General features: G+C 40.3%; 2 protein-coding genes and 1 pseudogene across 4 annotated transcripts in view; 1 reads left to right on the top strand and 2 right to left on the bottom strand.

The window, feature by feature from the left end:
- Positions 1–1,721, bottom strand: part of LOC146479997 (uncharacterized) — a 12,985-nt pseudogene extending 11,264 nt beyond the window's left edge. Inside the window, exon 1 of the transcript XR_014864795.1 lies at positions 869–1,721. The product of XR_014864795.1 is annotated as an uncharacterized LOC146479997 (transcript). The remainder of the gene's footprint in view (positions 1–868) is intronic.
- Positions 1–15,387, top strand: part of LOC146479996 (uncharacterized) — a 74,688-nt gene extending 59,301 nt beyond the window's left edge. The window contains exon 3 of the mRNA XM_085110096.1: positions 13,913–15,387. Coding sequence (XP_084966222.1) covers positions 13,913–14,456 — 544 coding nt within the window. The 3' untranslated portion in view covers positions 14,457–15,387. The remainder of the gene's footprint in view (positions 1–13,912) is intronic.
- A 2,222-nt stretch (positions 15,388–17,609) lies between these two features.
- LOC146479995 (uncharacterized) lies at positions 17,610–22,935 on the bottom strand. 2 transcript variants are annotated; one of them, XM_085110095.1, is made up of 5 exons: positions 22,819–22,929; positions 22,662–22,698; positions 22,503–22,541; positions 20,842–20,884; positions 17,610–20,372 (listed from the first exon to the last, which is right to left on the bottom strand). In XM_085110095.1, exons 1-5 carry the CDS (start codon positions 22,826–22,828, stop codon positions 17,610–17,612), a joined length of 2,892 nt encoding a protein of 963 aa, XP_084966221.1. In that variant the 5' UTR covers positions 22,829–22,929. The 2 variants fall into 2 exon arrangements, with proteins under 2 accessions (XP_084966221.1, XP_084966220.1); XM_085110094.1 differs by having other exon boundaries at positions 22,662–22,935.
- Between the last annotated feature and the right edge of the window lie 318 nt (positions 22,936–23,253).

The raw sequence follows: 23,253 nt of genomic DNA, 5'->3' as shown, positions 1-23,253 counted from the left end.
CAGCATCTCATGCATGTGACAATCGTGATGGACAAACATCGAGATGGAAACCAGCTCGGCAACAACGCTGTAGAAATGAAGGGAAGACTCTAAACCTGAATCAGAGCGGTTTGGATTTTTTATACAATACGAAATAACCACAATTTTCAGGCCCCAACCATGGACCGACTCATGCCTTTGAGGTCGATATCAGTCCGACTATATTTTTTGACAAGCTGTTTTCAGGTGAAGTGTGATCCAAGAATGAAAACGATTGCTGATTGTTGTAGCTTATATAGTATTCAAGTGATTTACTGATAGTTGGACATCAGTAGCTTGCATGGAGGGTAATAAACTTGGACCCATGACAGCAAATGTGATTTTTTTTCTTTTTTGGCGGACATTTTGAATGACTAACCAGACTAGTTAATAATTAACAACATAATATTTACATTTTCAAAATGCTCATCTCGTCTACTTTCTAGAAATATATGGTTATGTATGGTTTGGATGAAAACTTAAGCTTTTATTAGCCATTTTCTCTGTCCATGTCAATTTTTAGCAAAACTTAGTAAAAAATTCAGGGGTCAAAGGGTTAAATAAAATTAAAGTCAGTATTGAGGCCAAATGGATGCAAAGTCCGGTGTTTAAATATGACTTTGGCCTCAAAACGGCGCCTGTCCAAGGTGCTTTGGAAGCCTGACCAGATTGCGGAAACAAGCATGTCCTCAGTGGAGTGGCCATGTGATGTAAAATGGCGTGCAACCAGGAGGTTCGTGTTAGCAGTTCTAGTTGAACGTAGATGTTCATGACATCTGTCCCCCAGTTGTCTACAGGTCTCGCCAATGTACAGTTTGTTACATGCCCGGCATTTGATGACAGTAAATCATGGCACTGGATGATTTGAGGATTCCATCTGAAGTCATTAAGAAAAATGACCTCTGCTTTCTCTGCTCCGACCCAAACGAAATTGGATGTGGCGGGATTAGTAAATGAATTGTAAACTACATTTCAGGCATTGAGGATAAATGTTTTGCCTATGTTTGCATAGCTTTTTATGAGGATATTTCTAAATTTTCCTCTCCCTTGCTCTAACAGCCTGCGTAAAGGTGTCCACCAAAACATCATTCCACCTCAGTAGCTCTTTAGCACATTGTAGCCTCTGCCCGTTGCACTCTCTTTTGCATGGGTCTTCAAGAGCTTTCTCTAGTACCTCCAGCCTGGTCAATCTCCTTCACTGCAAAACGTCACTGGCCTTTCCATTTCCCACGCTGTTGCTATCACTTCTTCAACTACCTCACTGCCTCTGTTGACAATAATTCAGCCAGATCAGTTTTTTGTTCTGCTTTCTGGGCACTTGCGAGTGTGAGTAGCTCGGTACAAGTTTTGATTTCTTTCGAAATCACAATATTGGATACTTTGAAAGTGCTTAGGCGCTGAGATCGCTTTTGCTTAGATAATGGCTTGGCCGCCCCTTTGGAAGAAGAAGCCTCTTCATTTCTCTCCTCTCTTCTCTGTTCCTGACTTGCCAAATCAGTGTCCGACTCTTGTAGGTCCAGCTGTTGTTGTTTCATATGAGCTTGGCTTGTGGACATGGTTCTCGGTCAGCCTGCATTGGTCAAATCAGGATGGCCAGAAGACTGAACAAAGTTCTCATCTTCTTTTGTCACATACAACCAAGCGGTGTAGTAATTTGAATGGCGATTCGAGAAGTGGACGTAGACATTCCACTTTTCTTTCATGTACTTATAGTAGTACAGTCAACTCTCTCAAAGCGACCACTTCCCGTAAGCGACCACTTCGTAAACAACCGTTTTGTTTCTCAGTTAAATACTGTTTCAAGAGCTCTCTCGTAAGCGACCACCACTCAAATTTCTGAGGGACCGCAACCACTTTGTAGGCCAGAAATTTGACATATTTTTTTTTGTTTTCTGTTTCCGGTAAGCAACCACCTAACATATTTGCGTATGATCTGAGTAAATAATTACTCAGAAGCGACAAAAAGTTCAATTTTTAATAATGCTACCCCGGACAACTGACAGTTTACAGACAGAGAAAACTACCATAATTAGATCTGTAGGTAAATGGGAATTGCTACAGTGATTTGTTCCAAAATGTTACACAAAGGTTCGTCAGAAGAATGAATAGATGTGAAAAAATCAAATAAATTAGTTTCTATTTGCTTAATTTTAGCTGCTAGGGTAATATTTTAGGTAATTAATTTATCAGTCCAGCATTAGGCTTATTTTATTGATCTTTCCTGTAAGCGACAAGAAATTACACTGCTTACAATGTTTACAATACAATGTTAATATTATGTAAAAACAATAAAGCTACTTACAATACAGTACTTAAAGCAGCAAAGACAAGGGTGTCAAGATAACAAATAAGGGATACTACATCAGCAGTGAAGAAAGGAAAGGTTGATTTTTTTTATAGAAACCTGCTTGTTTTGTCATTAAGGAGAAGTTGTTCAAGTAATCACAGTGACTGAAGTATTTTATGGCACTTCTGTTTAATTTCTTTCTGCATTCCTGTGGTAATTGAAATTTGTTTTTCAATTTTAGATTGCTTTTAATCTGACAAATGTATTAAAGTATAGATGGTTTGGAATCCTTGTGCTTACAACAAAAATATAGTATCTAGCCAGAAGTAGGCAATGATTTATGATAATTTCTCCTTTTTCTTCCTTGACTCCTAAACATTATAAGTTTTTTTAAAAAACGTCAGATGCTTGTATCAGGTTAACTGAAAACAAAAAATGTTGTATGTTTCTCCAAAAGGCATTTGTTACAAGGCAAATCGCCTCCCCCATGTTGTTCGAAGAATCCTCATCTGTTTGGGAGCCTGTTGTAGTTCTCTTTCATTTGCAATCCACGTCATGTTACTGTGAGGTTCTCCTAAAAACCCTATTTGATACCCCCAAAACACACACACTCACAACTTTTTGGTGTGACTCTCTCAAAGCCAGTCGTTGATAAAAGTTTGTTAACCCAATGCAGTCCTGGCGCCATTATCGCACGTGACACCCCCAAAGCCGGCGATTTTCGATTCTTGCTTGCGTTACGCGAGTGTTAAATATTAACCATATGCGCAGTAAACACACACACAAGATCGGGTTACAAGACAAACTTTATTCAAAGCACATAACTCAAAAGGCCGAAATATGCCAAAATATCGAAAGAGAAAGGCTGAAAGGGTGTTCAAAAGCGAATGTGAAAATCAAAAATCGAAACTTTAATTCGCCGCGCGACATTTTCCGAAATGAAATAAACAACGCGGACAAAAGACGGTGAAGAGAAAGCTGAATTATGCATAATTAGAAGCCAAACAAGACGGCTAATATTAACCAAATCATATTTCTTTGAGTATTTTTCAAGGTCACATAGTGAATTTTACGACAGTTGAGGACTCAGGAAACGAAGAAGTTCAACCCAAATTTACCGCATGAAAGATCACAAAACAATTTACCTTGCACAAAGCCACCCCGCATTGAACGCATTCAGTGGAAGTTTCGACAGGCCGCCCAGAGGGAGTCTTAATTCCCACCCTCTTACACCTGACACATTGTCTCTTCCTACCCTTGATTTTGTCAATGAAATGCTTACCTGCATTTTCCTTCCCGAGTGAAAGGGTCTCAATTTTTTTGCGCTTTAGTGACTGCGCGGCCGAAACACTAGATGAAAACCCCCCGATAAGTTGCTTTGCAAGCCTAGTGCGAAAATCAACCTGCTTTAATTTAGCCCTCCCTGCCCCGGTAAGAAAATGGTTCTGTAAAATAAAAGCATTACAAATTGAAACATCGATAGAGAACCAAAACAAATACTTATACCATTTCCTAGAAGAACGACTCACAGAATAATACTTACGGAATTGATCGGCGGGGTCAACTCCCCCCATATTTTCATTGTAAAGGCCGATCACGGCTGGCTTGCTGACCTGCTGATTGTGTCTTTGAATGACAACATCAGGGGTATCTGGACTTAAATTTGAAGAAATGACACTGACATCCCGTTTGTCGTGCCATTTCGTGAAAACTAGCTTATCTTTTTGCCTAACAACCTTCTGTCCGGGACGCAATTTTTGCCGAGCACATGGCGGCAAGTCCTTGCGACTTACCCGAACGGTCGCGCAAGCGAAAGTGTTTTGAACCCGTAAATGTTCCATCAACCTAACTGAACTGAAAAAATTATCGAAATAGACATGGTGGTTCCTGTTCATAAAAGGGGTGATAATCTTGGTGACCACATCATAACTCAACCCATGGATGCGCTGAAGCCTGGGGTCCTTACCCAAATAAACATCAAAATTCAACACGTACCCATTGATTGAGTCTGCGGCGATCCAAACCTTGATCCCGTATTTCGTTGGGTTTGCCTGCATGTATTGTCGGAAAGAAAGCCTACCCCTAAGTGGAATCATACCCTCATCGCCTGAAAGATTTTTAGTGGGGCTAAAACTAGTTTCACAATTTTGCCTAACATAATTTAGCACGGGTCTTACCTTGCAGAGACGATCAAAGCCAGGATTTCCACGGGCCAATTCTTGGGTCGCATCGTTGAAATGGAGGAAACTACTTAATTCCTTAAACCTATTCTTAGGCATAACTTTCTTAATTCCTACATTACCAAAAAAATCATCAGTTGACTAGTACAGATCTAAACTGGGCAGCTTAACCATACCCATAATAATATTTACAGCAGGGAAAGCTTTTAGTTCAGCGAGTGTAACTGGTCGAAATTTAGCGAGGGGCGCAGGGGAATCGGCAAGCTTTTGGCGAGCGTAAAGGTTGGTTTCTTGCACTATTTTATTCAACAAATCTTCCCCCACAAAAGCTGAAAAGAAATCTACGGGTGTGGGGTTATCTGCAAGCTGGAACTTGATGCCGGAAGCCTCAACAAAATCGGGAATACGAATTGGAGAAAGTTGATCGGACCACCGAAGTTCATCGGGATCTGCGTCTTCATCACTTACCTCTTCTTCTGCGTCTTCCTCACCTTCGTTTTGATCCTCTTCGCTCTCCGAATCACTGAAATCGAGATCGGAGTCACTGTTAGCATTTTGTTCCTGATTTTCAAACCCATAGAAACTTCCCCTGAGTCCCCTGAGTCCTCGAAATCTGACGCGCTATCTGATACGTGATCAATATTATCAGCCATCGTAATTCAATCGCGCAAGCCAAAGACAAAGCGGCGAACTCAAGACCTCGTGGCTCCTCTCATTACCTGTCAAAAAATTTGCAAAACACGTCATCTGATTGGTTAATTGACCTTGTTGGTATCTATGACAACAAAACACGACAAAAAAACTCAGGGAGGGTAGGGAGGACTCGTTTATTTTCGTGCGCTTTTACGGCCGGTTTTGGCCGGCATGGCCTTTCATGGGGTGCTTTTCGCGCAGCTGGTTTTGGGCGCCTCGGACTTCAATGGGTTAACAGGCATTTATAGGTGGGAAACTAGCAACAACTAGAGTGACAAACATTAAATTCCAAAAACTAATGGAAAAGTAAGAAATCTAAGCAAGCAGACGTCCTTTTTGTAAACAAAGGGACGCTAAATGAGCAAAAAAGGAATCTTTAATGCATCCATCCTTAAAGTTGTCCCTAAGCTGGTGACCATGTCACCTAAACAGACGATCAGCTTCTCCAGCATAAGCGGCTGCCAAACACCAGCACGTCTCAACCTCCAGAAGGATAAGTGTTTAGGCGATTTCCTTATAAATAGAGTTCCGTAAAGTCCCAGCTCTAAAATCTCCCAAAAGTCCTAAATTAACCCTCCATAAACCACGCAACCTCTGAGCTATACTCGAAAATCCAGGGCTGTTTATTTTTGCTTGCATGATAAATACAACGCGCCATCAATTTCAAAAGTTACAATCAGCCAATGTATGCGCACTCTTAAATCTATCAATCAAACAAAACCTGTCAGTGCGTGCTCTGAAAAGTATAAATTCAATACCAAGTTTCACAAAGTTTTCTAAAAGTCACAACAATAAGGAACACTGCCTTCAGAAGACTAAAAAACTAGCTCTGTAAGTACTGAGCATCCTTCATTCTCGGGAGACAATGGTGTATGCCCTGTTGGGTTAGTCTTTCTGTTGAGAACAGCGCCAGATGTGGCTCAGCAGTCCAATCCTAGCATGGCAGTAACTGCCACAGTTGTTACACGCAAAGTTGGATGGCTGGTTAGAGTCCACGGTTGCTGTCTCTCTTAACGTTTTGTCCATTTGTCCTCCAGCTGGAGGAGAAACTCTTTTTGTATAAATTAGACCTTTTTTCCCTAAGCCTCTAACTGAACTTGGTTAATTTATAATTGGCAGAAAAGTGAAATATGATAATCTCTGACTTAGACTCGTCAGGTATCATTCTCTTATTTGATGTCTCATCTAATAATACACGCTCTCTTTATCATCAAAGTGGAAGAAGCCACAAAAGCAAGCATGCATTAAGCAACTAAACAAAGAGCAAATAAGGTCGGTTTTCTTATTTATTTTTGTTTTTTTCTTGGTCTTTTGGTGGGCTAGTAAATGATGAGGCCCCACCACAACTTCGTCAACTGAGAGATGGTCCGTTGGAGACTGTTCCCCTGTCATCTGATGTATCCAAGCAAGGCTGTGAACTGCCTATTTTCAAGGCTATGCTGCCTTGGTCGAAGATATAAGGAGCCCCAAATACAGCACCACATGAAAGGTGGAAGCCAGAAAAACTTGGGAGTTGATGAAGGGTGGCCAAGGAATCCTATCTGCTGTATGCATAATAGTAACTTGTCAATGTACTGGCAGCTCTTCCAGCAATAATGACGTACTCCAGTTTTCCCCTCTCTTCAAACCAATATTCTCCCACACAGCCCTACAAGCTTGCAGCTTCAAATTGTAACGGTGTATAAAGACCCTTTCAAGTTCCACAAAGGGTAGTGAGAGCAAACTCCAAGAAGCTGTGGATGACGTTTCGAGACAAGCGAGTCTTGATGGGTTCCAATTGAATGAGGCCAAGTGCAAAGAACTTCGAATTGGTTTCTCCAATAGCAACCACGATTTTGAACCCCTAGTCCTAAATGGCAAACCCCTTGAATTAGTCACCAGTGCCAAATTGCTAGGCGTGACCATTAGCCACGACCTAAAGTGGAACATGCACAGCTCTGAACTAATTAGAAAATGTTCCTCTCGTCTCTACTTTTTACGTCAACTCAAGAGATCCGGAGTGGCACCAAGTGAACTGGTGCAATTCTATGTGACATGTATTAGGCCCGTCCTGGAATACGCAAGTCCTGTATTCCATCGTTCTCTACCAAACTACATTAGTGTAGATTTGGAACGGATCCAAAGAAGGGCATTCAGAATCATCTATCCTGACCTGTCATATAGTGTAGCACTAGAAACAGTTGGCCTACCGAAACTTCATGAGAGGAGAGAAAAGATTTCAATCGATCTGTTTGACGAGATCGTCTGTAACCCCACCCACAGTCTCCATAGCCTCCTCCCTCAAAGGAAGAGTTGTAAATATGCACTGAGACGCAAAAGTGATTTCACTCTCCCCCTATGTAAGACCGAGCGTTTGAAGAACAGTTTTATTTTTAGCCATGTCTATAAGTTGTAGATATTTTCTCTTTTCCTCTTTGTTATTATATTTTAGCCATGTTTTTAAGATGTAGGTAATTTTCTTTTTTCTCTTTGTTATTATTATCTCTTTGTAAATATCCCGTAATTCAGCTTATGGCTGCAATGGTGGTTATAATAAAGTATCTATCTATTTATCCTTTCTGGTTGGTCCATCCAGTGGACCATAAGTATCAAGTTTTTCTTCTAGTTTTCATTTGAATGTACATGCCTACTTGGTTAAAATGGATATAAACTCATTTGAGTTTTTTTTCCACTTAATAATTTTATTGCATTGTTAAACGTTATAACTGCAGTGGTTTTAACATATATACATACCTCCTTCTCTTTCTCCTCCACATTTATCCCGGGTTGCTTGCCAAAAGAGAAGAAAAAGGATCCGTCTAAGGCAGGGGTTTCAATAACTTTTTTCAAAAGTGGCTACCAATAGTGGAATAGATGGCAATGACCATCAGGGGTAGATCCAGGGGGGTTGAATGGGTGGCTAGCCACCCCCCTCTTCGGGGTCGTTCAAGGTTAAAATATATAAGGGATCCAAAGTATCACAAATGACTCTACGAACGCTTTTACCCGAATGATGAAGAATGGAGCTGGGACACACATACACTAAAACAATGGACTGAGGCACACCGTGTCAACTTCTCACATATATGAGCTTTATTTGTGCAAAGGAACTTTTGGAACCAATGCGACCATTCACTGTTGCTCTACAAGGCCACCTAGTTGAAGTATACTGGAAATGAAATTGAAAGGCGTCGTTTGAATGTTTGTACGAAAAGGTCTTAACTCTTTCAGTGGAGTCTACAGAACAATGTCCGTGTGTTTGCAGTAGATATTGGAATCGGGATAACACTCCCAACAGATTCAATAGTACAGTACTGGAAGCGAACAGTGGCATTACTTTTACTGGACAGAGTGCCCGTGCACGTGCGGTGCAGAGCAGAGTTGCGGAGTGGAGTTGCGAGTACCAAACAACATGACTAACGAAAAGAAATTGCGAAAAGCTAACAAAGAACTTAGAGATGAAGTAGCGGAACTAAAAGTGAAACTAGAGAAGGTTTCACAAGATTTAACCGACAAAATAGAAGAATAGAAACCTGGTGTGAGTTTGTCAAGTAATGGCGGCAAAACACTATCATCAGACAAAGCCGATTCTGTGGAATTTGTTTCTGCCAAGTACGATGTTGCCATGGCTTTTTAAGTTAGTGCCACTAATGAGCTCAAAGAAATTAGGTCAAGGCTCGAAAAGATATCCGAGGCCTGCGCTCGCATCCAGAAATCAATAGATGCATTTGAATCATACAGTTACCAGTCCACAAGAATCTGCTGTTTACAAATTTGCCGGCCTTTCTGAGCTCAATGCGACATTCAGCACGTCTACCGGGCCTGTGGAGTGATCACCCCTGTTGCCAATACTCTCAAAGCTAAGTACTCATGAATTATGAAATTTGCACATTTCATTTAAATCCCTTTAAATTGACCAAATGCCTATAAAACCTAGAAATGCGCGGACCAGTGCCAAGCACCAACAAAAACTTACTGAATTTTTACTAAAGGAACGACCGTACTTTAATTTTAAAGGTAACTTAGTCCTTGCCCATGGCCAACTTAATAATTCTCTACATAGTGAGCTCCCGACTAAGCAAGACCTGGACAAATTCCATAGCTTATACGATTTGGATTTATTTCATGTCAATATAGCCTTTGATACGAATGAAATTGATAATGATGGTTTAATGAGTCAATGTATTAGAAGCCGTTATTTTTCTCCACACAGTCTTAAGCAGTTTATTTGTAATCTTTCCAAAGATCAAATTGAATCCAGCCTATCAATATTTCATAATAACATTAGAAGCCTAAATCGTAATCTCGATGATCTAGTGACTCATTATTTACATGAATTGGGTTTTTACTTCAATATAATAGGAGTCACAGAAACAAAAATCAACAATTCTAATCAGAATATGGGCCTTCCAAACATCCCTGGTTACACTTTTGAACACGTTCCAACGCCCTTAGCGTTACCTTAATTGATCTTCGCCATGTGTCCAAAGGAGAAAAATGTCATCGATGTAATGCCACCAAATGAGGGGAGAATGTGTAGCAGATGCTAGGGCGTTTTCTTCAAATTTTCCCATGAAAACATTGGTGTAGGATGGAGCCATTTTCGTTCCCATCGCTGTTCCATTACAAACTCTATAATCAATATAATCAGTAGGCTCATTATGAACTCTGTGCTCTCATTCCTACTGTAATCGTCATGAAGTCCAAAGAAGCCAAGATGAAATTGGTACTGTGGCAACTTCCGCCAACCTTTGAAAATGACCTGTTTTGCTGGACCAATTACTGGAAGCGTCAAGCAGAGCCAGACGAAGTTTCAATAACCAGCCTTATAGAGACGCATGCTAATAACATGTTCTTTCCTAATATCTGAGAACTTTTAAGGATCCTTGCAGCAGCTTTTATTGAAACCCTTGCTAAGAACTCAATCTCATTGACATTCACTCACAAGACTAGCTCTTGGTCCATCCATTTCTCTCATAGGTATGAACATCAAGTTTCACCCCTGGGCCTCCTGAGTGATTCTAAAACATATAGTTTTCAAGTACAGTTGATGTCCATTTTTGACCAAGATTACATCTGGCAAAAGAGAATGAAAATAATCTATCTAAAAACTCAACCACAAGCCATTCAATTTAAAAGTTGACAATAATCAAGGTTTCTTGTAACCGTGGATAACCGTAAATGAAGTCTGCTATTATTACCTCCTCACTTCTATTGTTCTCCTCAGTTATCTATAAGTGTTGAAAATAATACATGAATCTGAGCTAATGATTTAAGTTTTAAGTATTTCTGGCAGACATCTCAAAGCTCTTGTTATATATTATACATTATATTATTGTAACTTAATGTCTGCAGATCCATCCATGGAATCAACATGTTTGAGGAGTTCTTGTGTAGTGCCCTTGCATACCTGTTAGGGAACTTAAGCACCGGACGTTTTGGGGGCGACAGCGACGTCTACAAACGAGCCAGCCTGGGTAAGAGGGCGCCGTCGTTCCCGGCAAAAACCAAACTTAAGCAAAGAGGTGTTTTTGCGACTGCAACCCTTTCAAAAACTGCATCGAAAGCTTGAGAAGACCTCTGTGAAAAATGCCTTTTCGTGAAACAATAGAGATGCTGTTCGGCTAGCATATGATGGTAAAATAATTTCTGATGAAAAATTCTTGGTCTTGTGGGAGAGCTGCCGTTCCAAGAACCCAGATTTTCCGCACAGTTCGTATGCAAGATTTGATCTTGAAGACATCAACGAAGCCGAATGTTTGGCAGAGTTCAGAGTCGATTATCGAGCTTGTTCAATCTTTCCTGGATTGACTCCCAGATTTTGCCACGGTCTGGACTGCCCTTCTTGAACTGAAACAATTCGCTAGCAATCATTTAACGCAACAGGAGAATGTCGTGGTCATCTGTCAGTTCCATTACAGGTTGTTTTTAGATAGCCATCTTCACGCTAGAGGCTTAAAAGTTCAAAAAATGACTGTAAATACTTGACAATTACTCGTACAAGCGCCAACACGACAATAATATTTTAAGCATCGATAAGTACAAAACATTGAGGGCAAAATGATATAAAGGAACGAAAATCATCAAGGCGAAACTCACGTTTTACACGCGACGTCAAAATAAGCAAAACAAAGTCGGCGCCGAGTCGCGACGGCTGACCATGTCGGCGGAAACGTGGATCGGAAGTAAATTTGACTTCTGGTCGCCGTCGCCCCGTAGAAAACGTCTGGTGCTTAAGTTCCCTGTTGAGTGGTTGAGACCAGTTGTTGTAATACAATTTCTTTTCCTTTTCTGATCAACAGTCTCCCTTGTTTACATTGCTCTCTGTAAAGTTCATAACGATTTCTTTCTCATCTCACTTTCAATGTTTACTTGTCTGTGGTGTTGTATTGTGACCACATTACTTTTCACACAAATTCAGAAAGTGTACATCAACCCTTTCACTCCCAAGAGTGACTTTATAGATTTAAGAATCTGACTCTCTAATACCACTGAGACGATTTTACTTGTTAATTAAGAGACACTTTGGGATTGGAAGGAGTTAAATAAACTATCTCCCTTGAGGGTCCATTAAAGTATCTTTTGATGCCGTTGCTAGGAAAAAATCAATTTGCTATAACTCTGCACGTGTTTGTTTCAATTGGACCAAATTTGGGCAATACCCACAGGGGGCAAATATGGTCCAGTTCATGACATCATCGGACCATGCCCAAAGTCACGTGACCAGAAACAGAAAAAGCATTTTAACTAAATGGCTTAAGCCTTTTTTCCGCATTTTCTGTACAATAACAATTCAAAAGCCGTTTTGAAGAAATTTAAGCATGCGTTTTGGTTTATAATGAAAATTTAAAAAAATGAGAATGGAAATTGTGCTACTTTGACCTCTCTTTTGCGCATATTTTTTTGGTTTTTCATTTTGCCGCAAAACTTATGCTTGAATTCTGAGAAAATATGATGTCCTTTCGAACTATTTTAAAATCCAGTAACTACAATTATCTATTGAGGAGAAAAGTTATTTTTTCGCGGCCTGGTGCCTAAGCATTGTTGGCCAGGCTGCTCCACCACTTGTCTCTTCCCAGTTAGCACCTTGGCCACTCTTTGTTCGGTGTGAGTACCCAATAATTTTGCCAGTCTTCGCATCGTGGACGGTAGCTGAGCTGTTATTCGAAAAGTGGCCACAAGTCAGATAAAAGCCGTCAAACTGTGATGATGACTTATCTCCACGTCGAACTACTTCAGTTCTTGCTTCTTGCACGCTCCAGTCGGCGATCCTTTTTACAAACGGTGCAATCCATTCAATAATATGTATCCACTTAGTGGAACTGACGTGATCCAGAGCGAGAGTCCCGAGAATTTTGTGATAATCTTTGAAATATTGCCCATTGACAAGGAATGAAAGAGCAACAAGATAATGTATTGCAGATCTTGGATGAGTTGTGGCTTTAATGACAGGAATGCTACTCTTCAAGTTGACTTTTTTCTCACATCGACTACACTCGAACTTGAACTCTTCAACTGTGTTTTGTATTACAGAACAAAATTCGAGTTTAGTTTCTTTTTCACAGTCACAGTGTTGTAGATTACTTAAATTACTGTTAATTAGGTTCTCAAGCGAGGTTGATGTTGTAAGGAGAAGTTGTCCATCACAAGTTTTGAGCTCACCTTTATAAGTCAGGTTTTCTATTAAGTGGTTAGCATTTTTGATGTAAGAATGAAATTCTTGAGCTAAAACTGCTTTCAAGGATAATTTACAAGCCTCCTTGCTCACCGTCTGCTGCTCCATGCTGTCTTGGGAGAGTGGTTGCAATTTAGTGGCCTCCATAGCTTCGTTTATATCTGTTATATCTAAAAAGTGGAGTTTCTCAGGTTCGGAAGGGCAGTTCACGGACACAGGTTCACAGGGTCACACAGTTTTATCGCAAAAGACGTCAGGGAGTTTCAGAGCTGTCAAAAAGGCCGGGGACAGAGAGTTTTCTTTGCAGTTTGCAGTTTGTCTCCGCATCTTTGAGATTTCGATTCCCAACCTGACACTGGAAATCTTGTACTGTCACCTTTTCAAGATTTCCCCATAGACATGCAGCCATCGCTGCGGCTTTCTGTTTACGTCCGTACGTGGATGACATTTTCAAGCAAAACACTCAATTTCAAAATTAAAGGCACAACTCACATGTTGTAACCGTAAAGCAGAGAATTAATAAATAAAAATGTAAACAAAATGTTTTTCTTGTGTTTGTTGCAACAAAGTAAAAAAAAGAGGTACCCGTGATTCGAATCGGCGACGCCGGGCCAGCCCTGAAAAAAGCATGTGGAAAAATTTTGGCTGACCGCAAGTGAAATTGCACTTCCGTGGCAACCTGGTAGCTTAGCAATGAGATACTTTAATGGGCCCTTAAGGAAACCTTTAGCTCAACCTTATGTTTTGAACAACAAGTGTAGTGGATTACAGTGATACTTACAATTTAAACAGGTACAACACCAAACAAGCATGTTTCTGTGATTGTATTAAAGACCCTCTGACGACCAAGATGCAACGCGCGCGTCTGTTATTGTTTTGATCCACAGTCAGAGTTTTCATAAATGGCGGCCTAAGCGGGAAGCAAAGCGCGTGTAAACAGAAAGTCATGCCAGGCCTTGAAATTTTGATGGGTGAGCAACCACTTCCATGCGTAAACAACTACGGAAGTCTGGTAAGTTCTGTTTAGTCGACTTAAAAGCCTTCATTTGAACTGATTTCGATGTTCGCATTTGTCGCCAGATCGAAGAAGAAGAAGCTTCACCAGATCCTCAGCCTTCTCGGTAGTCTCAGCCGCCTCAGCCTAGCAGAACGTACTGCAAATGCAAGTCTGCTTGTAAAACAAAGCAAAAGCAACGAAGTCTGGATTACGCCTGGAGGCTACTTGAGAATGAGGACCCCAAGCATGAACCAGAACCCAAACCGACCAATGGCCCAAGGTGGTGTGTTTGCCACAACTGCATTGGCATGCATACCCTGGACAAAAATTGGTGCTGTCAGAGAAGGGAATGCACCACATCCTATAAACTGTTCAATAATCTTTGCATTGATCGTCATGTATTGGAGTTGGGAATTCGTTCAAGGTGTGATATCAGGGTGGAACCCCTCGATTACAGCATGTCAAGCTTTGGAAAGGCTGGTTATAGACAGTTTGTTTTGTGGGAGCACAGCTACCTTGGAAAGGGTAACAGAAGAGTCATTCCTTCTTGTGCAGTCAAAAGAATTCGTGCTTAGTATCCAGCACCTGACAATGTATACATGGGCTTCAGAGCTGAATAAGTACTGAAAATACCAACCATGGCATTTTCCTAAGGCTATGTTTACACGTGACCGGTTCCAGGTGGCTCTGGTATGATTTGGATAGGGCTTCTGTTTACACTGAACCAATCCAGAATGATTCCAAAATCGTGTGGGCCCCATGTAAACAGCAGTGGACCTTGTCCGGTATCATGTAAATACAGCCTAAATCGTGTACTAAAATCAGTGGGATGTTTTGTTATTGTAAGCCAGATAGCTATTTGTTCAAGTGACCTACCATAAAATTCTAAAAATAGCTCCTCCGTTTACAATCCCTCTAAACTCGAAATGCAAAAAAAACAACAGTTATTTCTAAGTCCCTCCGAAGACAAACTCCTCGAACTAGTCATTTGAAAAAGAGAAGTCCTGGCGCCATTTTTAGAATTTTATGGTATTCAGTTATAAGGTTGCTATTCAAAGGCAAACCTGTAATCTGGCACTTTTTCTATTGTACAAATAGTCAGATTATATTCACAACAGCTTTCAGATCGGCTGTTCTACGCACAAAAAGAGTGGCAGATTGCAAGTACATGGCATTCGTTCAGTTATCATTCAAAATAATGTTTATTATGACATGGGGATAGAATCTTAGGGACGACGGAATGTGTCCTCAGCCTATCAAAGGTCTGAAAAATTCAGCCTAACCCTTTTTGGAAAAAATATGTATGTGATTATCAGCAGTCTGTTTCAAATTTAGAACAAATAATCCACTGCACCTTAAACTGACAAAACAGCTGCAAAGAGATGCACATCCTGTCAGTTACCAATAAGCATCATTGGCACGAGGAGCCGCAATTAGCTAAATTTTTGTGCGGCACATCAAAGAATTTGGAACGTTACGGTAAATTCCTGGAATATTTTCTCCTGGAGACCAGAAACTAAAGTGTGAAAGAGCCACGGGAGCCCAAACCACACGTCAATGAAGAGGACGTATACAAAACATGGACCCAGGTCCATGGACCACCCATGTGGACCCGGTCCATGGACCACCTTGTGGACCCGGTCCATGGACCACCCCTGTGGACTGGGTCCATGGACCACCACACCTTGTAGACCCGGTCCATGGATCACCACTAATAAATTTTCGAAGGCATATTTTACCTGTCAATATAATAAAGGATGGACTGCGGACTGAGTATAAAATACAGATTAAATATGGCGTTCAATATGTAATTCACCTTCTACTTTCTATGTAATTGAGATTTTATGCTTTTACCACCATTGAGTTTTATACGCAATCCATATTTAGTTTTCTTTGCAATCGTTGAGTCTGGTCTGATTTCTGGTGAGTACACTTTTTTAAACAAATCGTCCAGGCGCACGCAGAACGAGAAAGACTGGGCCAAGTCCCAAGTATTTTTATTACGGGATGTAGAATTCAGAAGACCATTGTTATTCTTTTGGAGTCATACGTACGTTGTCGAAACTAAACTAAACTTTACATGTGCAGTCAAGAAATACGGATAAAACGAAACCTAGTGGAGTATAAACAAACACGTGCCACCACATGAAGTAGGAACAAGATAAAAGGTTGGTTTCGTTTATGATCTGTTGTAAAAGGTGCTCGCGAAGGGCAGTGTGTACATTTCGAGATATCGGGTGGAGGGCCAACTCTGCATAACCAATCTCCTTGGGAAAAACCCCATCCTATTGAACTAAAATTAGAACTCTGCGCGAGATGATCATGAGAATAGCAGTCTGTAAACAACAACGTATGTAGTTGCCGAAGTTCAGTAATTATTCGTTACGTTCAACCTGAACATGGGTAAATTTATTATTACTTGTAGTCGGTCCACTTGCTGACTCACTTAAAAAATTATAATTATTAAATACATTATTAAATACATGCAATTTATTACATGAACTGAAACTGAGATGCTCATCAATTGGCTTTTTGTACATTATGCTCGAGCATTTATGTAAAGCCGAAAAGTAAGAATAATACTTGCATTTTAGTGACGTTTTTCATGTCACTTACATGTAAACCGTTTCATAGAAATCAAAACTGAGTTTCAGTTTTCTCGACCAGTTACCGAGGACCCCACAAAAGACTGAGAAGAGGTTTAGCTGTTTTACATCGGAATAGTTGCCAAGCCATGTTTTTATGTAGTTTAGCGAGGAAAGTAAAGCATACTGTACAAAAGTCTATCAGTAATTGAATTTTAAGAGAACATTACCTGATAACACGAAAATTAATCTTAAAAACGATCGACTAACGAACTCAGTAATATCAACAAAGCTTATTAAAATAATAACATACTTGAAAATATAAACCACTGAATAATCAATGTCAACATTAAATGGTTGATCCAGTCCAAATGAAAGTTCTAAAAGCAAATCTTAACAAAGTCACATTCTTTTCTTTTTACTGACAGTAGCAGCTTGGAGTAGCTGCTGCTCTTTCTAACGTCAATTTTTGGTTTAAACTATGGCATTTCCTCACATCCTATCGCTCTGAAAACCGTGAAAATTAGATGGATTTCCAACTACCAGAATTCCATAATTATGTACTTCTAGTAATGGGCTTCTGCAACTACCCATACCACCTTGGGCTTGAGTCTTTATATCCGACCACCTACATATGTACTTATTGAAACAGCTGTACATGCACTGACATAGATGGCTATTCGGTTAAACTGAATTAATCAGCTCTTCATCTAGCTCTGTCACCACTTGGATACAATACTGACTATCGGTAAAATGACACTTTAACCGAAGTGTAGAAACACTGTGATTCCGGATTTATCACTATTAACGCTGACCACTGCAAGTATAAATGAAGCCTGTAGTATAGTTGTCGAACTTCGTTCATCTGACTAGTTCTCTTACAAGAAATGATTGAAGTAAAGGAATTATTATTTTATTCTGAAACTACCAACATGCTTGAAACTGCCTAATGTTTTCTTTCCTTTTGATTCGCTTCTAGTCAAATTTTGGGCACGCTTCTTGTGGATTTACTGACTGTAGGCACTGTGTAGGCATTTTTGAATTCTTCCCAGTGTGAATTCATAATCATACCGGCCTAAAGAATGTATAGCAATACTTCAAAGAAACTTAATGAACGCGATTCTAATTGAATAAATGTGATTGCGTACAATAACGCTGGGTGCATCCATATATTGTTCCTTTTCAGCGTTAAAGATCAAGGCAAATGGTAGTTAAATCTTTCTGCGATCAATGCACGAAGATGGACGTCAGGTACCACACTACCCAAGTCGATCTTAACTACTGCATCCTGGACCTTTGTACAGACAGGATTCAAGTGATAATGGCGGGTAGAAGTAGCTACTTTGTAGGAACCATCGGTTTTGTTCCAGTAACTGTAAGCCTCAAATCGTCCGAAGCACAAAGTTTGGTCCTGTTCAGCGTTATAGCCAGGTATACTCGTGGCTAGGGGTTTGCAGCAACCAGCGCATTTTCTAATTCCACCAGTGATTTCCTTGAGGACTAGAGGGGCAGTTGGAGGAGGGACGCTGGGCTTTGGCGCTTTCCTGATCACAATGGTCGTATCATTTACTGCTTCGGATGTTAACTGCTGCTCATCGTGTTCAGCATTTCTGATCTCTGAGGGAGGAGTATCCACTGAAGCCTTGCGTTTTCTGGAAGGTGGTGCTTTGGATCCCACGTTCTTTGGGGCGGTTGAGGTAGCAACTCTAGTGAGGTTTCTTCCAGAATACTGTGATACCATCTTCTCAAAGCAATTTGTGTGGATTGCCACTGCCACCGAGTGCTGGCACATGTTGTTTCGTGTGTAATGTGTGCAAGGGCAAGAGACCTTGCCACTCTTCAGGCATGAAACTCTGTGTGGAAGCTGGGAGCCACTATCCACCAGGAAGGTTCCAGATTGGAAGCCTTTACGAATTGCATCGTTATGAATGATGACTTTCGCTTTCTCCACCATCGACGATGCCTCCTCCTTAGAAAAGTGCGGTAAAAGGCTACTTAGAGTTGGCTCAGTGTTCACAGTGGTTGCAATTGATGACAAATGGGAAGTGTTACCACTAGTTGATTGCTTGGAGTTAGCAGTAAACTTGAAATCACGGCATGCCTTGTACGCCTTGCTATCAGGTCGTACATTTCGAATTCTCTTCATTTCCTTCGTGCGTTCATCCGGAGACATACCAGCATACTGGATTGTGGGCATGTAGCGACGATAATCGTCTTTCACTTGCCACTTCTCTGACATCCCAAACCAGGCCATTTCCTCTTCATAATCAAACGACTCTACAAAATCAAACAAAGAAATTATGAAGGAATCCATTTCTTGGGGGACAAATGAGGTCCAGGACTTCATCATCTCGTTCATTGATTCCGGTACATTTTGGTGGTAAGGCTCTTCACCAAGTCCAAGACCTTTCATCACATATTTTGCTGTACAGTTTTGGATATCTCCAACTTTGTTTCGATCGAAGTATTCCGAAAACTTTGGTGAGCCCACCCTTTCCGACGTTTCCATGGCATCCCATTCCTCACGAACACTTTGCAGTCGTGTGTTAAACTCCTCATAGGAATCTGACCAGATTAGTCCGGACTTGACATAAACATCTTTGCAGATTCGACTTGTGACGTGCTGCGACAAACCAAGCTGGCGGGCTTTTTCTTTTACATTGCGTTCACTGTGTATGTAGCATAGAAGAGGGTGAGCTCCATGAAAGCCAGCTGCAAGGGCATTTCGTAAGCCAGTCTCGTCATCTGTTCCTGTTGCGTATAAATAACTGGACAGTCCAGGAACTTCTCGCAAAAGGCGATGAACAAAGGAAAGATATGTACATTCCTCTTTCGTCATACATATCATCATAGGACCGGGAAATGCAGGGGCATTGGATGATCGTTTAGCTTCAAGCAATGTGTTTCTAAAGGTTGTAACTAGAAGGTAGAACGGACCAAGCTGAAATGTTACGTCCACTCCTAACTCAGACACCCAACCTGGTCTGGAATGGCAGCAGAACTTAATCAAGTTATCCATCTGTCGGTCCGTGAACAGTGTGACAGTTGGTAAGTCATTGCAAGTAACATCACGAATGAAACCTGGAAACGTGCTCTTCTGCAGTTCTAAAACTGACGCTAAAGGATCTTTTGATGCTGAAGGGACTTTTCTGCTTTCTTTATTCTTTAAATGGATGGCTTGTCGCACATTCCTTGGCAGTGAACCTTGACTCTCAGCTCCACAAACTCCACCTGCTTGTTTCACTGTTTGAAAAAGAGCCCTCTTTGTGCCCTGCTGTTTGAGATTTTCCGTCATCAAATCTTTGGTGCTCTTCTTCGTCCTAACGTGTGCCAGCTTATTTTTCTTCCTATGTCCATGAGATTGCACTTCAAACTTCATTTGGCGCCCATCGTAGTAGTATGTTAATAGCACTAAAGGAAACCACTGCTGGATTTCCTTACCATACTCGACGCTAACTATGGTCCTGTGGTATGTTGGGCAGGACTTGCAACGGTATGTACGTCTGCAAACTGTAACATCGGCGGAACCAGGATCCTCACAATGTGCGACCTTTGTCAGGTTAAGTACTTTATTGCCAGGCCCTCTCTCGATTGTAAATAGTTTGGACTTACAACCAGTGGACAACCAGACGCCGTTGTCATCACAGTAAACGTCCTCTCTACTGTCCAAAGCATCCAAGTCAATAATGAATGAAGCATTTTCCTGGCAACGACTTGGCACTCTGGTACTTATTAAATTTGGGGTGTCCCTGCCATTCATCAGAATAGGAACTACATTAAGGTTTTCATTTGAATCCAGATTCAACTTTTTGCACCGAGAATTGCCATTGAAGAAGCTGATATCTTGCTTGTCCTTAAGGGGTGACATAGACACGTCTAATTTTTCTTCACTCCCAGTGTCTGAAAGTGGTGACATAGGAATATCTACTGTTTCTTCGTCTCCACTGTTTGATACTACCTAGAGATATAAATCATTATTAGCAATCATTTAGGGTCCTTTGAATGCCGATTCCATCGTTTAAGAAAGACAAATTATAACACTATAGCGATGCCTTTCCACAGGTATATTTGCAACTGTGTGTTATATCGGGTGAGTCGTATGTCTCTCCGTATTATTGTTTCCTACAGTTTTCCCACTTGCTCTCTATCCAGTATTGTTTTTGTCACGTAGATCATTGTAGGCAAGGAAAATTAAAACGAATGCATTTTCTAGTGCCAGTTTTTAAATGTAATCGGCCAATCAAAACATTAGTTAGCCTGTTAACAGGTGCTTTAATATATAAATTGTATATGTGACTGAAACAGTGAACAAAATTACCTAAAAAATAATGCGCAAACAGTATAATGAGCCTCTCTGTACTGTTCACTAAGTCAAAAGCTTCAGAGTGACCAATTAATATTTGGATATTATGTAATGAATACTTCACCTCTATTATGTCATCATGGAGAACTTGAACCTCTGAAGCAATCCTAACAGGTCAACATGAGCATGTTAATTATACAATGATACACGTTGAAGTGTTTTTTGACTGCAATAGCAATAAAATCTTTAGAATTATTACCCTCGCACTCCCCGTGATGGGCATAGATGTCATTACATGTTGATATAAATAGTCTTGACCAAGATTTCTCCCGCGATCTTTTTATGCTGAGAGGCTACAACATTTTTGACTAAAACTTAAAGCTTACAAACAGAGCAGAAGTGAAATCGTCATGAGCACTGGTGATATTTGACTTTAACAATGGTGGATAACTACATTTATTATACGAGATAGCATTTTAGAGTGCGAATACGCACCAAAATGAGTGCAAACATGAGGTCGTATTACACTCGTCTTAGTCCCCCTGATCGCGCGCTATGCAAGACACTAGAAATAACCCCAAGCTGTTATTGTTATTATTATTATAATTATTATTATTATTATTATTATTATTATTATTATTATTATTATTATTATTATTGTTATTATTATTGTTATTATTATTATTATTATTATTATTATTATTATTATTATTATTATTATTTTGGGAAAGAACATTGTCGTATAATAAACAATTTATTCATGCTAGAAATCTGTGCTATTTATAGTAAGTACATAAATCGCACATGGCTGTTTAAGATGCATTTCCTGACATTTTAGAAGGGCCAAACATTAAATTTTTACAGTGGAGCATACCCCCTCCCCGGACTGTTTTTCGCTTCTCACTCTAGAGAAAACGCAGCTGTGTTCCATGGTATTTGTAAATTATATATTTGAGATAACATGCATGATTAAATTTGAGGGTTGTTTCAGTTTTCCATTCACTTGTGGAGTGAGGTGTGCTGGGGAGGGTTTGTGTGCTTTAATAGATCATGGTGTCCACTTGGAGGGAGGTGCAGATGTCATTCCAAAATCCTCATCCCCATCACAATTTCCTCAAGGAAATTTGACTGTACGGGTCAATTGTGGGCAAGAACATTTTGAATTTGGGGCGCATTAATCTTGAAGATTGAATCAAAAGTAAAAAACTGTGGCCTCAGAACGACGCCTCAAATCTTTTTATATTCATGGCATCGCATCACCTTTTCGCGGTATGATCCAACTTATGACAATGGGGCAAACGTAGCGTATAATACTCTATTTGGAAAATTGGGGGATTTCAATACCAAATAACTTCCGGAAAATTAAGTTTCTGGCTTATTTATGAATTGTAAATTTAAGATGTCATGTAGATTATTTTCCTGATAAAATTGGAGGTTCGCGCCCGTGATGGGGAACTTGTAGTTGATTTTTCATTTTTTTCAGACATTCGTCTGAGTTTTCCCGTAGACATCAGCGCCGTCCAGCACAAATATATGGAAAACTAAAGTACGATTTAAGGTTTCGTACATTGGCTACATCCTTCAAATTTCAGAAAAAGAAGAGTAATTATAATGTTCGGTAACTTCAGTTTCGAATTAACAGATATTGCAGAAATTGAATGTTACATAAATCATTTGGCACGGTAAACCGTGAATTCCCATACAAACTTTAAGCTTATATTTCACGCTTCGTTTGCCGCATGAAATCTATTTTTATGCTACATGTAAATTTTTGGTTTTACTTACTCGGTTGTTTTGTCCTGATCCTTCTCGTACACCCCCACACTAAAAGAACAAAAAAAACATCAAATCTTGATTCTGACTGTCCTCTTCGTTAATCGAACACCAGAACAAGCAACATGCAGCGAAAGCGTAACAAACATTATTTACCAAACTAATTCGTACCTGTCTGAATCAGAGCTCGACAAGTCTCCATACATATCTATAGAAAAATAAATACAAGTAAAATTAATCGTGACCTCAAATAGATTTGAATTAAGAACAGATTCGCAAAGGAGCATATTCAAAAATTCAAAATAAACATAGTGGCAGTTTATCTCACCTTCCGCCATTTCCACGTGTTCGTAAAGAATCGAAGGGGGGTCTTTGGTGGTTCGACAGGGGCTGGGTCCATGGACCCAGTCCACAGGGATGGTCCATGGACCGGGTCCACGAGGTAGTCCATGGACCGGGTCCACGAGGTGGTCCATGGACCGGGTCCACATGGGTGGTCCATGGACCTGGGTCCATGTTTTGTATACGTCCCAATGAAGATTTACTCTCTGAACTTTCATTAAATCAATTAAGAAAATTGAGATCACGTAGTGCAGCTTTATAGCCTGTGAACCTCAAAACCGAAAGAGTGAACCACAAATGACACCCTTTTTTGTTTTGTTTTTTTCTGAGTTTTTGGTAAGCCCTTGTCGGAAGTAAAAAATGTTTGCACCATAATCTTAATCACCGTTAATCTTGCATCTCCTTCGGAGTATTTCTTTGA

Source organism: Pavona decussata, unplaced genomic scaffold (genome assembly GCF_977016875.1).
Source record: "Pavona decussata unplaced genomic scaffold, jaPavDecu1.1 SCAFFOLD_56, whole genome shotgun sequence".
NCBI classification, from domain to species: Eukaryota; Metazoa; Cnidaria; class Anthozoa; order Scleractinia; family Agariciidae; genus Pavona; species Pavona decussata.
This window is presented reverse-complemented; position numbering and strand designations above follow the sequence as displayed.

Bases quoted from the DNA above. Each gene is read 5' to 3' on its own strand.
- LOC146479995 (XM_085110094.1), bottom strand. From the start codon at position 22,828: ATGGCGGAAGGTGAGATAAACTGCCACTATGTTTATTTTGAATTTTTG. The intron at 22,542-22,661 runs GTACGAATTAGT...TTGTTCTTTTAG, and splicing joins TCGAGCTCTGATTCAGACAG to TGTGGGGGTGTACGAGAAGG. The intron at 20,373-20,841 runs GTGAAGTATTCA...TTATATCTCTAG, and splicing joins TCCATGATGACATAATAGAG to GTAGTATCAAACAGTGGAGA.